The following is a 15751-nucleotide window of genomic DNA, read 5'->3' as shown; positions in this document are numbered from 1 at the left end:
GATGGCGAGAAATCTATCATGTTTTAAATGTGAAAGTTACGAATGACTTTCATGTCCATATATAGCCTTCGATGGCAACCAAGACCTCACCAAGCCGTAAGCAGAGGTGGCTAGCATATCAAAATATTGTACTCAACTCAGAGTACTGTTACTTTAGAATTCTATGACTTAAGTAAAGGTAAAGAGTAGTGCTCCTAATGTTTATAGAAAAAAAAAAACAAATGGAAAAAAAACTACAGTGCTCTAGTTAATAGTAACTTGTGAGCAACTTGAGATTTTACACAGTGAAGAAAATAAGTATTTGAACACCCTGCTATACTGCAACTTCTCCCACTTAGAAATTATGGAGGGGTCTGAAATTTTCATCGTAGCTGCATGCCCACTGTGCGAGAGATAATTTTAAAAGAAAAATCCAGGAATCATAATGTATGATTTTTTTTAACCACTTATTTGTGTGATACAGCTCCAAATAAGTATTTGAACACCTGAGAAACCCAATGTTAATATTTGGTACAGTACCCTTTTTTGCAATTACAGAGGTCAAATCTTTCCTGTAGTTGTTCACCAGGTTTGCACACACTGCAGGAGAGATTTTGGCCCACTCCTCCACTCAGATCTTCACTAGATCAGACAGGTTTCTGAGCTGTCGCTGAAGAACACAAGAGTTTCAGCTCCCTCCAAAGATTTTCTATTGGGTTTAGGTATGGAGACTGGCTAGGTCATGCCAGAACCTTAATATGTTTCTTACAGAGCCACTCGTTGGTTTATCTGGCTTTGTGCTTCGGGTCATTGTCATGTTGAAAGACCCAGCCACAACCCATCTTCAATGCTCTGACTGAGGGACAGAGGTTGTTCTCCAATATGTCACAATACATGGCCGCGATCATCCTCTCCTTAATACAGTGCAGTCGTCCTGTCCAATGTGCAGAAAAACACCCCCAAAACATGATGTTACCACCCCATGCTTCACATTAGGGATAATGTTCTTGGGATGGAACTCGCCATTCACCTTCCTCCAAACACGATTAGTGGAACTATGACCAAAAGGTTCAATTTTGGTCTCATCTGACCATAAAACGTTCTCCTATGAGTTCTCTGTATCATACAAATGGTCATTGGCAAACTTGAGACAGGTCTTGACATGTGCTGGTTTAAGCAGGGAATCTTCCGTGCCCTGTATGATTTCAAACCATGACATCTTAGTGTATTTGTCAGGTCCCATCGGAAACGAGAGGTAGGACCCAAATGCAGGAACTCGGAAGACGCAAGGTAGTTCAAGAAGAGACACGTTTATTGTGTGCAGAGGTCGGGGATCGAGCAGGCAGTCCGGTGCAGCAGCAGTGGTTGTGACGTCGGGCGTAGAGAACGGATGAGCGGACAGGCAGGAGTCGGTACATGGGGAAACAATCAGCGCAGGCAGAAGTATGGAAGGAGTCAGGCTTACAAGGTTGTGTGTGTGTGTGTGGATGCATGCGTATAGATGCAATAAGATAGGGCTAATATTTCCATATTAAATGGCAAAACCACAAGAGAAACATCAGCAACTTAATGCATTTTTTTAAAAGATAGAAGTTGGCTGAAATATCCAAGTTTGGGCAGTCACAATTTAGGAGCCGCATGGCAAAAAATATATTTTTTTCTTTTTTTTGGGGGGGGGGTAAAAAAAACGCACTTGGACAACCCCTGAATATTAATCATATGACTGCCTTGTGTTGTCTGATTGGTGAATTGGAGTCAAATGACATATAGAATTAAAACTGGTCGTGTGAGGTTGACATTTTTTCAGTTCTGGTAACATGAAGGATTTTTAATTCGACTTGGTAAGCCAAAAAAGGCTAAGAGCAAAGGCAAGACATATAACACCGTGACTACCAAGAAAATATATTATAAGTATAGAAAGAAAGTATATTATCTAGGGCCTGATTTCCGTGACATGTTAACCTATCCCAAAATACGCTGTGAAGCACTATCATCATAACATAGCAAAAAAGTAAGCATTTTTTAATCATAAAAACGTTATATTTTAAGTCAGCCCGATATATTTTTGGAAATAAAGACTCGCAATGGGAAAATACATGCTGAACACATTGCTCATTTGTTGTCTTTGCAGTGTCCTATTTCTGACAGAAAATTTAAACTTGTTTCCTTGCATTTGAAAATCTAATTCAATTTGCAGAATTCTGTATTATGAAATTTATGAAAAATGTCACAGAAAATCTTTTCTTGCTCATCCACTGAAGAAGTTTGGGAAAATATTTACATCGCTTTTTCGCGAAAAACCGTTGGCCTATAAAAGTGAAGCAGAGCGTGAACAGTGGACAACAACAACCGTAAACAAAACTTTGTCCAAATGAATCAAGCTCATCGGAAAATAAAAAAACCCTTTAATAAACAAACTTTAAGAGTGTCAAAGTAAATCTTTCCAACTTACCTGTGGAATGTTTTCTCACAGCCACGAAACTGGAGATTAACACAGTTGACTGCTGTCGCTGCACAGGTCGGCATGGTTGTTTTGGGAGTATCAAGATGGCGGATGGCGACTTCAGTTTTCGTGGCCAATGGGCCATCCAGTCTTTCTTTTAGATCAGTAGTGGGTCCTAGTTTTACCGACTCTATCCACAGTGGTGAAATGCAGAAAAGTCACACTGGCTGAGCTAGACATAAGGGGGCGCGGTAGGATGTTTGGTGACTGAGCTGGCATTTTCATGTGTCACAACCAAACCCAGGGGTTTGAGAGCTTGCTGGGACAAAGATCGGTCTTTAATTTAAGTTGGTTTTTCTTTGTTTGTTTTTTTTAATCTCCCCATCTTTCTTTAGTCACTATACTATACATGACAACAACAACACATTGTTCTTCAGTGAACGTGTTTAGTGAATGTGAACTCCAGCGATGGAACTGAATGAGGAAGTGCTTGAATGATTTTGTGAAAAAGAGCTGAACAATTTGGTAAACAAATCTTGAAGTCTCATGATCTGAATCAAGTCTAATGATTCAGCACACTCAAAAGAACTGCTATTGTCATCACTATGAAAGGAACCCCAATGCCACGCAGGACTGGACCATCCCAGAGGTTGCACCCACTAGTGGCTTGGCAGACATTCATTGTGTAGTGCTAATCTGCAGCATTTCTCTCGTAGTTGCTTTGTGATTTGTGTGTTTGTTTGCTGAATATGTCGTTTGCATTTCTTGTCTGTGATTACATCATTTTTATCTCAAAGCATTTTTCCTTTTCAGTTGTTTTCTGTGATTGCAGCATTTTTCTTTTGCTGCTGCTTTCTGTGACTGCAGCATTTGTCTTTTGCTATTGTTTAATGTGCTTGTGAGTTTTTCTTTGTTTTTTTTGTATGTTGTTGTTGTTATTGCATTATTGGAAGCATATGGCCATTTCCAGCATATTTGCCCCAATCAACCATTGCAATCCTCTATGAAAGATTCACCTCCTCTTTCAGTGGTTAATGCCATCTCAAGAATGACACCAATGATTTTGGTGTTTAGTAGCGTTGATGAGTAACCTGACAGATGGGTACTTAACATCTCCATCTGTAAAATGTGCAACCCCATCAGCGATATATATTTGTGCAGAGAAACAGTAGGTAAGCACATAGGAGGGCTTCATTCAGTGTTTCCCAAACCTTATTGAGCATAGGCACCTATTTTACATGAGGAAAATCTTAGAGCACACAACCAAACAAAAGTCTAACAAAAACAATGAATACTGAAATGAAATGAACTTTTTTTAATGTGAAATCGTCCTTTTTAGCTCAACACAAAGCTGATACTCACAGGTAACCATGACTTATTCTGTTGTATGAATTGCAAGTGGTGGATACAAAGTGCAAGGGAGAAGTTAATTGTACTGTACCTTCTATCATTTTGTAGTAGAGCTTTTAAAAGTTCAGATTCTTATTATAAGTCATGTCATTGATGAATGAACAAAGATACATTTGTAATTATTAAATACTAAATTTTGGACAAAATGAGAGAATGCATAATTTCTATGGCACCTCCGTTAATCTTTACTCTACACTACCGTGGTTGGGCACACAAGGCTACATTATCGGCTGAGACATTATTTTTTATTTGTTTTGTTTTTTTTCCTCATCCTATTCTTATACGTCCTTAAACTTGTCTATGACAGAGAATTGTATCATAATTGGGTTGAACAATACTATTTGATAGTTCATAGCTCTTTAGAATGTCTTCCTCCTAGCTCATGTTGTATGTGAATTTAGAAATTATATTATTCATTGGAAATACATGTATTATACTGTATATACAGATAAGGTTTTCCAAGTTGACATGACCCCAATAAGAATACACTTGTTAACTGTAAGGCTTTAATAGGGAGCATTTCATTCATTAATTTTCCATACCGGTTATCCTCAGTCAAGTTCCGGCATGCTGGAGCCCATGCAAGCTTACTTCGGGAGAGAGGGGGATACACCCTGAAATGGTCGCCAGCCAATCGCGGGGCACATATATTGTATAAAGAAACAACCATTTGCATTCACATTTGCACCTATGGGCAATTTACTGTAGATTCTTCAATTAACCTATTATGTTTTAGGGGGGTTGTGGGAGGACAACGGAGTACCTGGAGAAAACCCACACAGGCACGAGGAGAAGATGCAAACTCCACAAAGACAAGACCTGATTTGAACCCGGGTCTCAGAAATGTAAGGGAGATCTCCTAATCAATCATCCACAATCCTGCCTAAGTAGGATTTCATTTGATAAAAGTGGAAAAATAAGAACCTACTGTTCATATTAAAAACAAAAGCTTCACTTGCTCGCCCACCGCCATGGCTCCCAACAATCAAGTGATGGCTCAAGTTCACATCATCTCTAGCAGCTATAGTACTGAAATGCAATACCTCTCACAGCTACTCGAACTCAACAAAAATTCCACTCACTTGCGCATCTCCACCATGAACACTTGAACTTTTGTGCTATCACATAATGTGATGTTCATGGCTAAGGGAGGCAATGACATTAGATTTATCAATTTAATAGCCAATCACAGTGGCATATATGCCTGTAAATTAGCTGCCTGACATTAAAAGCTGGTTCAATTATGTTTCATGTAGAAATCACATTCATATGTGGTGCTAGTCTTTTTTAATTAATTGCATCTTATGTTGATTAACATTTAGTTTTAAGAAATGGTTATGGTTGGATGTTCTATCGTCAATGTTTCGCTTTCATTTGGAGTAAAAATTTCAAATTCACAGCTTGCAGTTGCTGCTTCATTTTGGTGACAGCCACACTAACAAGTTAGTTGTGTCTTATTTCCTGTGAAGCGTTGGAACTTGCAGGACTTCATAAGATTAATTTATAAGATTATCATATGGTTTGAGTTGGGTTAAAAATGAATTTGTCCCAATAATAGTAAATAAAAGCCAAAAATCATAAATATTAAATATATACAGTATATACGAAAGAAGTTTCCCATAAAGTAGTACAAATATTTTGTTACATTAAGTAGACATTTTTGGTATCGAGAGAAAAAGAAACAGAACTTTGACCCTGCAGCTAAAGTACTGTCATGCAAGACAAAAGGCAGTAAATTGGTGTTCACACAGATTAGCCTTAGCTAACAGCGTTAGTGGCAGTATCTTCTGATAATATTGTTATGATACTACAGGGTGACCCTAAAAAATTGGACTTTTTGAAGTGCTTATTGGCAGACAAGAGCAAGTGGCAGTAGGTGGCAGCACTGTGCGACAGTGACCTTGAGCAAGTAAACACTCTGCCTTTAATATCCACGGATTAGTGGAACAGGCAACAGGGTGCATTAGCCATAAAAGTGTTTTATAAAATGGTGATAGTTTGACAGTTGTGCAGAGGGAGTGCCGACAGCTTTACAATTTAGGACACCATAATGCTATTACATCAAAACACATGATAAAAAGTTAGATTAATAACTTTGAAGTGACTGGATCTCCCGTAAATAAGAAACCAACAAGACGACCAAGGAGCGCTCCTACTACACAGGACAGTGATATTGTACGCAAGTCTGTCTTACAAAGCCCACGGCGTGCAATTCGTATGCAAGCAGCTGTGTTGGCAGAATTCCTACTTTAGATTTGAAATGTCATTCATACATGCTGGAGATAGTGTAACAACTGAGGGAAAATGATTAGCAGCTGTGATTAGAATTCTCTTACAAATTATAACTAACATCAACGATGATACATTTCTAAGCAAGTTATGGATCTCCGATGAGGCTCATTTTCATCTCACAGATGACATGAATAAGCAGAACTACCGTAACTGGGCAGAGGCAAACCCTAATAAAGTTAATACGGTGACCATATGGTGTGCTGTTTCATTACATGAGGTTATCGGACATTTTTTTTTTTTTTTAAATGAACAGGGGATCTCAGTCGTGAGGCAACTCCAGAGTGGAACAGAGTCCAACCCCTCTCAAGAGGACTGGTACCAGAGCCCAAGTGGTGCGTAGAGGCGAGTCCGACTATATCTAGTCGGAACTTCCCCACCTCACGCACCAGCTCGAGCTCCTTCCCTGCCAGAGAGGTGACGTTCCATGTTCCTGGAGCTACTTTCTGTAGCCGGGGAACAGATCGCCAAGGTCCCCACATTCGGCTACCACCCAGCTCACATTGCACCTGACCCCTATGGAGTCGCCATCATTCTGGTGGGGGACTTCAATGCCCACGTGGGCAATGACAGTGAGAAATGGAAGAGCATTAGTGGGAAGAACTGCCACCCCGATCAGAACCCAAGTGGTGTTCTGGTACTGGACTTCTCAGCTCATCATGGATTGTCCAAAACGAACGCCATGTTCAAGCATAAAGGTGTCCACATGTGCACTTGGTACCAGGTTGCCCTAGTTCGCAGTTCGATGATCGACTTTGCGGTCAGGTCATCTGACTTGCGACCGCATGTCTTTGACACTCGGGTGAAGAGAGGGGCAGGGCTGTCAACTGATCACCACTTGGTGGTGAGTTGGCTCAGATGGTGGGGGAAGATAGGGTAAGAAGGTAAGAGTTGGGATATATGTGTCAAGGAAGATGCAAGTTTAATGTAACTCCGCATTTTGTGCATGAATAAAATTAGCATGAACAGACCCTCATCATGGAAAATTCAAGAAGAAATGCATATGACACTGCTTTCAAGTTTAAAGCAATCGGGCTGGTAAGGGGAAACAGAGCTGCTGCACGTAAACTTGGCATAAATTAATCGATGGTGAGACGCTGGAAACGGCAGCAGGAAGAACTGGAACAATGTAAAAAGATGAAGAAAGCTTTCAGAATTAATAAAAGCAGTGGCCCTGATCTGTGTTGCTGCTGTGTTACTGCCACGTCTCAGTGACTTCTACGGGCGTGGTTTTTTTACCCAGCCCTGTTAGTGCTGTGTTACTACTGTACTGCTGCTGTGTTACCTGCGTGTCACAGGCACTGTTGGGAACAAAAGCTAAGGTATAGTATTAAAACTTTGAAAACTCTTTCTGTGTTCCATCTTTCTTGGTAAATATCTCATGTTTCAATGTGGTTCAGGGTGTACTCTACCTCCTGCCCCTTGAAAGCTTGGAATGGCTCCAGCACTCCTCGCGACCCTTGTGAGGATAAGCGGCTAAGAAAATGGATGGCTGGATTGATGGATATTTAAATGATTGGAAACAACATTGAGTTTCCCTCTGTTTGAAATGCTCTACACAAATAAATTTACTTTGCTTTGTTTATTCACTTCCAGACAGTAGAATCATTTTGGATCACATGAGGTATTTATGTAGTTATTCAAGAGATGCACCGAACATGGTTTGGAATGTAGTTGTAGAAAAGCAAACATTATTTTAGGAAAATTAATACTATAATCCCTTTTGCACAACGGTGGGCATTGGTGGCACTCTCATGCTAAAAATGTAGACATGACACTTGTTAAACACCATAAGGGAGCAATCCTTTTTCATTGCTTCGACTTAAACTATGGATCAGCTCCAAATCTTTACTTTATTGTTCTCATACTAGGAGTGGATTACCCAAGGGAAAGATTAAAGCCAGTTTATTATTTTCTGTAGAATGCTGCTATCAAATGGAGAGAGGGCATCGGTTTAAAGACATCTCATTAGATTGTACTGTGCCTCCTCCCAAGAGCCAACCCCCGAGAACAGCTCAATAAGATGCAGCAGCTAAGTCAGCACTAGGTCAATAAGGGACAATAAGTGAAGTGAAAAAGCATATCAGAGTAAGTCCAAAGGGAAACATCGAGATAATGTTCTTCTGGAGAGTGGGAAAATTGCTTTGGATGAAAAACACCTGGAAGAATATGCACATATTTAGGAAAGGAAGTACTGTACATAAAATGTTTAGGGAAACAAGCAAATTTGTAATGAAGTACAGGAAGAGAAATAGATAGAACGGTTACTTTACTGGGATTCAGCCACACATTCATGCATTTTCAGTCCAGGTCATCCTCACTAGGGTTGCAGACGTGCTTTAACCTAAACTAGCTGACACTGGGCGAGAGGTGGTGTACAGCCTGAACAGCTCAGCAGCCAATCACGGGGCACATACAGTATAAAAAATCAACCATGCACACCTATGAGAAATTTTGTCTTCAATTGACCTACTATGAACATTTTGAGATGTGGGAAGAACCTGGATATCCGGAAAAAACCCATACAGGGACAGTGAGAACATGCCAAACAGCACACAGGTCAGGGTGGATTTGAACCTTCAGAGTCTTCAGAACTGTGAGACATATGTGCTAAACAGTCGTCGCTGTGTCACACTTTGTTAAGATCATCCAGGAAAATCATTTCACTCAGTGCTAATGTGAGTCCAAAATATTGCAATGTTGCTTAGCAACCATAACTCAATTCAATTAAGACTGTGATGAGGAAATTCTACAAATATTTAATGAATCTCCTCAATCATCAAGAGACTACAAGGGTCGTAAAAACAAACTCTGCAATCTAAATGACTAAAGAATTCCTAATAATAATGCCTGTTTTGTTTTTTGCAATATTACGCCATTAATTAAATTTACTGTTGGGGGAAAAGCATCCCATAACATGCTGCTCCATCGTTTTTTTTTCCTTTTGTTTCCGAACACCCATTTTGGGGGCCCATAGTTCAGTGGTTAGAGCATTGGTTTGGTAAATCAGGGGTCGTGAGTTCGTTTCTCACTGGGGCCTCCACTCCCCAAGAGGGGTTGCGTCAGGAAGGGCATCTGGCGTAAAAACTGTGCCAAACAAATCTAAGCGTTCATCTGAGAAGACACGGTATGGCAACCCCGAACAGGACAAGGCAAAAGAAAGTTTCCAAAAACGTATTTAGCAGGAGTGTTGCATATACATAATGTTATCTTCCTCTTTTAAACCCTCATTCAATAACACGGAATTACGGATAATCAAGTATATATAATATAATATAATATTGTTAATAATATAACCACTGTGAACTGTGCCTATTATTCAAAGTCAGTTAGGATGAATAAGTGTAGGAATAATTGTGATCATAATTATCATACATCTGCTTCCAATAAAGAAAAGCTTTGCTCTGCTCTAGATAACGTGGCAGCCTCCTAGCAGGAGATAGCAAGAACAAAAACATCTAATCATCAGAACTGTTAGAACTGCTGCCTGTTAAAGAAATGACACCACCACCACACATGTATTCAGCAATCTTCCACACATGCACACACACATGAACACACATGTACCCCTTGTTTCAAACTGTTTTGCTTATCGTCTCCTTTTTGTAACATCCATGTAACTAAGGGGCGTCTTAAAACTAAATAAATAGAGGTGCTCAGGAGCGGATAATCACATAGTGCAGTGGTGAATTGTACGAGACAGTTCCTCTTCTCTCTCCTCGCGAGACTTGAACTGGTGTCTTTGCTTCCTTTTTTGTCCTGTTTAATGAATGTCTGATTGGTGAACCTGACAATAAGCAGTATAGAAACAATGGGTTTCAAAATAAATGCTTGAGGAGTATCATGATGAGTGTTTAATATATTTGGGAGACGTTAAACTCAAATTTAAACTTTTGTTAGCTGTTTGGTTATTCAATGCTATTCAATGCTTTTATAGTTGTTCGTCAATCCACATTTCAACTTATCCATTTTGTAATGGGATGTAATAGATCAATAAAATTAATTTGTCACCCAGATGCCGTTTCTGAATACTTATACGAATGTATGAGAGCTTGTCCAGTTCAGCACTGAAATGAAGTCCCTGCAGTTGCACTGTGTGTGACCCACCTTTGCTTTAAATTACAATGACGCTACACTATTGGGGTTAATGTAAATATTCCAAAATATTAATGACTACATTCTCACGCTTCGCTAACCAGAAGGACTGATTTACTAAAAGTTGCATGTGCATAAATACTGTACGCACAAGCTTGAGAGAAGCCCCTATTGCATTCTCTGGCAACGCTTAAATTTAATTCCAGTTCCAAATTTAATTCCGGTTCTAGTTTTAATCATTGCTCTCCTCTGGTTTTCCTGATCGTCTGGTTGAATTACACTGGGAGTTCTCAGTTTAAGACGGCCTTGACCTGAGACGTTTCGATTTTACGACACCCGAGTCTTGTCGCCTTTACGGCCCCAGCACAGTAGTGTTTCTGCTTAGCTCATGCATATAGCTTATCTCTGTTTGTGTGCTGGGAGTTTATTTGCCCTTTTCGCCCACCTTTTTACACATTATGGCGCATTACGGGCAGGAGGCGGGGTACTCCCTGAAGTGGTTGCCAGCCAATCGTAGGGCTCATTGACACAAACATACACACTCACAGTCACACCTAGGGGCAATTTAGAGTGTCCAATTAATGTTGAATGTTTTTGGAATGTGGGAGGAAACCTGAGTTCCTGGAGGAAACCCACGCAGGCACGGGAAGAACATGCAAACTCCACACAGGCGGTTCCGAGATTGAACCCGGGACCTCAGAACTGTGAGGCCAACGCTTTACCAACTGAGCCAATCATTAAAAAAATAAAATACATATAATTAAAATAAATTTTAAAAAAAAGACGGAAAAAGGATTAACACCAACAGACATGACGGACATAAAGACTTTGGCTTCAGTCGGATGACCGTGGCGATTATTATTAAGGACAAAGCCCGTATTTTAGCGCACATGCAGGGTTTCACCCCAATGAAGGATACAGTGTACATGAAGCAAATTTTCTTGTGAAGAAAAAAAAAATGATTCAGCAAAGTTCTTCGATTGTTGCAGAGATGGAAAGATTATTTACGTTTTGGATTGAGGAGCCAAATCAATGTAGGCCTAATATCAGCCTCATGTTCATGAAGGGAAAAGGCATGGCATATTTGCGTAATTTTGAAAGAGCAGAACGGAGAGGATGCCGAGAAGAAATTTACCGCTAGCAAGGGCTACCTGCACTTGCTTACTTAGTAAGAGTTGAGTGCAGCCTGACTTCGTGCTTCACCGTCCCAGCCTCCCTTCCCTAAGAGGAAGCGAAGGATCTTATATTTTTTACTTTAATGTATTTTAGTTTTTTTTTCTGAAGTACCAACACGCATCCATTTCTGAGGTGCTTATCCTCATGGGTCCTGGGAATGCTGAAGCCAATACCAGCGTTCATCGTAAATTTAGACTTTATCGGTGTAATCCAAATTAAGTCGAAATTTGAGTTAAGTCGCGACTGTGGGAACGGATCTCAGTCATAGACCGAGGACTCCCTGTATTCTATGTGTTGTTTCAGTTGAAACGATGCAGGTCCATTGGCCCCGCCCATACACAGGTCTGCCAAAAATCTAGTTTAAGACAGTTTTGAGAGAGCGGCACCGATCAAAGGTATCTGATTTTGAACTTTGTGAGTCAAAGCCCACTGTTGGAGATTCCTGTAAATTCTGCAGTTAGTTACCACATACTTGGTTATACAGTAATTAGCTAGTTTTGCTGCATCATGGGAATTTGGTTGATGCCACACAGTGTTATGGTATTTCGCATGCAGCAAAATTGTGAAGCCATGTGGCTTCCACCATGCATTGGCCATAAAATACTGAACTGTTGCCGTAATAAAGACGTCAATCCTTATCATTCATGAACTATAAGAATTAACGCAACATGAATCGTGTGTTGTTGTGTGTTTAAAGGTCAAGTGTCACGCCTATAAACATTCTAAAATAGATATTGTAATGAAAAATACATATAACATTAGTCGCTTCAATGTCTATACGAAAAAATAAATATGGGCGGAGAGCGTGTCATCCATGCACAAAGTCTCATTCGACATTCAAGTGGTCACCATATTGGCTGTATCTTCTGTCTGTGACGTCACACTGGGAAATTCATCATTGAAAACACGCTGTGCCACCTATTATGAACAACAGAGATATTTGGATTTTTCCGACGCCCCTTCTGACACGGAAGCTCTTTTCGAAGTAGAGAACATCTCATAACCGAGTGAAGTGACCGGGTCAATTTTACCCATTCATTTTGAGCCATATTTAGATGATATGCGGATCATGGGCAAACCGCATGGATTGAGGGTCAGAATTCTAGTTGATAGACAGGTGTTCAAATACTTATTTGCAGCTGCATCACACAAATAAATCATTTTTAAAAAATCATACATTGTGATTTCTGTATTTTTGTTTTTAGATTATCGATCTCAATGTGGACATGCCCCTGCGATGAAAATTCCAGACCCCTCCATGATTTCTAAGTGGGAGAACATGCCATATAGCAGGGTGTTTTATATACTTATTTTCTTCACTGTATAATGCCGAGCAAAACTTTAGTCCACGAAGTCTGACATGTGGGTGACACTCTGCTAGGCTACAGTAGTTTAAAGAACAATAAAAGTGCATATTAAGTCAAGGTGATGATTCCCAGGTTGAAATGAATGATAGAACCTGGACTGTTGTTGACCCAATTACAATGACAGTATCCAAGGTTATGCATGTGCTGTTTGTTGCACAGAGATATTCTGGCAGCCTGTAAGTCGAGCAGCAAGAGTCATTTGTTTGTGCGATTTCCCTTTTGACCAAAGTAACTCCTCAGAAGGGGTCCTAACAAAAAGCAGCAAGGAATCATGTCGAACTAACCAAGATAACAGCAAAATGGTGCAACAGCGTTGAATATAAATAGAAAAGGAGCCTTTCATAACAGAGGTGTCCAGACAGGCTTACATTAACAATTAGATGCTTCACCGTTTCAGCTGCATCATTTGCATAAACAGTGGTTATGGTTACATAGACAGCAATGTCCTGAATTTGAACCTCATTCTCAAAGAGATTTTTTTTTTTCAAATATATGACGAGAATATTGTAACATGTGTTGCTGATAGCATTCATCGTATTAAAACAAGGTTACATATTTAAAATAAGGTGTTTGACATCTATCCATTTTCTGAGCTGCTTATACCCGCAAGGGTAGCAGGAGTGCTGGAACCAATCTCTGCTAACTTCAAGCAGGAAGTGGGGTACACCCTGAACTGGTTTCCAGCCAATCACAGGGCACATAGAAATAAACAAGCAGTTGCTCTCACAATCACACCAAAGGACAATTTAGAGTCTCCAGTTAGTGCATGTTTTGCGATGTGGGAGAATATGTATTTTTATTTAATTTCCATTTGCAGATATACCGTCAGATGTCATTTTCTTCTTGAGCTCCATGCTTTAAAATGCACTTTGTATTTTTATGTAGTGATGAAGAAATGGCATCCAGGTTTTGGAATTTGATTTTTTTTTTTTTTTATCCCAGAATAGTCATCAATGTGCAGCAACCAAAAATGTTTTTTTACATGTTTGTTGATACCAAAATTCAGCGGGTGTTCATTCATACATAAAGCAAATGCACATTGCTTGAAAAAGCTTAAATCAATTTCTAGAAAATGTATAATGTGGTGTCATCCTGACCTTCAAGCAAATCATGGTCCATATTTACAGCACTATGTATTAGATGCACAGCCGCTACTTTAAACTCAATATTAGTGTGTTATTTTTGATATACAGTCTTGCGGTCCAACAATAATGATCATTGCGTAAAGGGGCCCATTAGGTTTTTAATGGCAGGTCAATTTACACAGAGGTGTAGTTAACTTGCACAATTTAAGAATTAAGAAGGTAAACATGACAAATGGTGTATTCGGGATTGCGAGGTGAAATTTTGCTTCTGCATGTTATGAAACATAATCAACACTTTGTGAATTTCTGGAATTGGTGGATCAACTAAAATGCTTTTGCTGTGACAATCTTTTGTGAAACCACTTGTCTGAATGTCTCTAGGATTTTGACGGGATGTTTTTTTGTGTGTGTGTGTGTGTGGTGTGTGTGTGTGTGTGTGTGTGTGTGTGGTGTGTGTGTGTGTGTGTGTGTGTGTGTGTGTAAAATTACTCCACTACTCAGTGTACTTGACTGACTTCAACATCTCAGTTTACAGGACAGTTGTTTGATGTGGATCAAACTACGTGTGCGTGCATTTAGAGCAGTATAATACAAGAGGAAGTGGGGCATGTCTCCTCAGGGGAACCAATCTGGTTGCTTGAACTTCCTCTTCATCATACATGTTTAATGATGGATTGTATCACTTTTAAAAAGCAAAGGCCCCGCCTCAGAGACAATTAACAAAGTCAACTATAGCCCCCCTCACACAAACAAAAATACATGTACATGCAGCTGTTCAAAATATGGAAAATACAAATATTTCGACAATCATTTGCAGATAATTTATAACCAATGTACACAACAGACATACAGCATAACAATGTCTTTTATGAAAATATTTTCCCTAAAATGCCCTTAATTTTTTAAACTCTGTGAACTATTGTCTAACTGCAATTTTATAAAAGCTCCCATATCCATCTATTTGATAGTCAAATGACGTAAAATAAGAAAATATTTAACTCCAATCTTGTTTGTTCGTTTGCCGGGCTCTAAAAGGAATGTTGGGTGGGGCTATACCACAATTTCCATCTCGTCCATTAGAGGACCAAAAAAAAAAAAAAATCTAATCCAGCTCTCCCATTTCTGTTTGCTGCGCTGTAGACGGACAGTTGCCACTTTGAAAGATACAATCAACACGTTCATAATTGTCCACTTTTCTCACATTTGGAATGAACTGAGGAGCATTGTTAGCTTTACAAACGAATAAAGTTAGACGAGATGTGTGCGCACATTAGAGATATAAAGTGAAGTTGCGTGAGTATGGCAAGAGGGTGTTGTGTGAGGCGAGTGAATTGTTTCTTTAAGAGAAAAAAAAAGAGAAGATATCTCAATGATGCATACGGGTATGCAAGTGCTTGTTGGAGCCTTACCGGAGTCCGTGTAACGAGGTCTGGCCAGATCCCTGAAATAGTAGGTGAAATCCAAACAGTTGTCATCCTGCACCTCTCCTTTGGAGCACAAGTCGGAGAGCAACTCGAGCGCCTTTCGACAAATCTCATACTCTCTTTCTGCAGGCATTGCCCTCCAGCATCCTCCTGCCTGCTCAGACACCCTGGCCGCCGTCCTCCACCTACGTCGCTCGTTACCGCGGCTACACCCCTGGATGACGACGCTGCATCAGTGAAGTCCCACCAAACCAGAGTTCTTGTGACTTGAAGGTTATTTATATGCAGCAAATTAGCTTTTGATGAGTTTCCTTCTGTTTAAAACATTCTGGATGTTGATTATATGTGCACAGCCGAGTGACCGCGCTGAAATCTCCCTCCCTCCCTCTGCTGTTATTCTGATGTCCGCGACTGAAGCGTCAGTGGCTGCGAATGAATGAGTGACTGTGGATGCTCTCTGCTCTCACTGATCCTCTCAGTGCA

General features: G+C 40.0%; 1 protein-coding gene across 1 annotated transcript in view; it reads right to left on the bottom strand.

Annotated features, from left to right (window-relative positions):
• Positions 1-15401, bottom strand: part of syt9b (synaptotagmin IXb) — a 63957-nt gene extending 48556 nt beyond the window's left edge. Inside the window, exon 1 of the mRNA XM_061822531.1 lies at positions 15254-15401. Coding sequence (XP_061678515.1) covers positions 15254-15401 — 148 coding nt within the window. The remainder of the gene's footprint in view (positions 1-15253) is intronic.
• Between the last annotated feature and the right edge of the window lie 350 nt (positions 15402-15751).

This window comes from Syngnathoides biaculeatus, chromosome 6, assembly GCF_019802595.1.
Source record: "Syngnathoides biaculeatus isolate LvHL_M chromosome 6, ASM1980259v1, whole genome shotgun sequence".
Classification (NCBI taxonomy): Eukaryota; Metazoa; Chordata; class Actinopteri; order Syngnathiformes; family Syngnathidae; genus Syngnathoides; species Syngnathoides biaculeatus.
The sequence above is the reverse complement of the archived record's forward strand: the minus strand, read 5'-3'. Positions and strand labels throughout refer to the sequence as shown.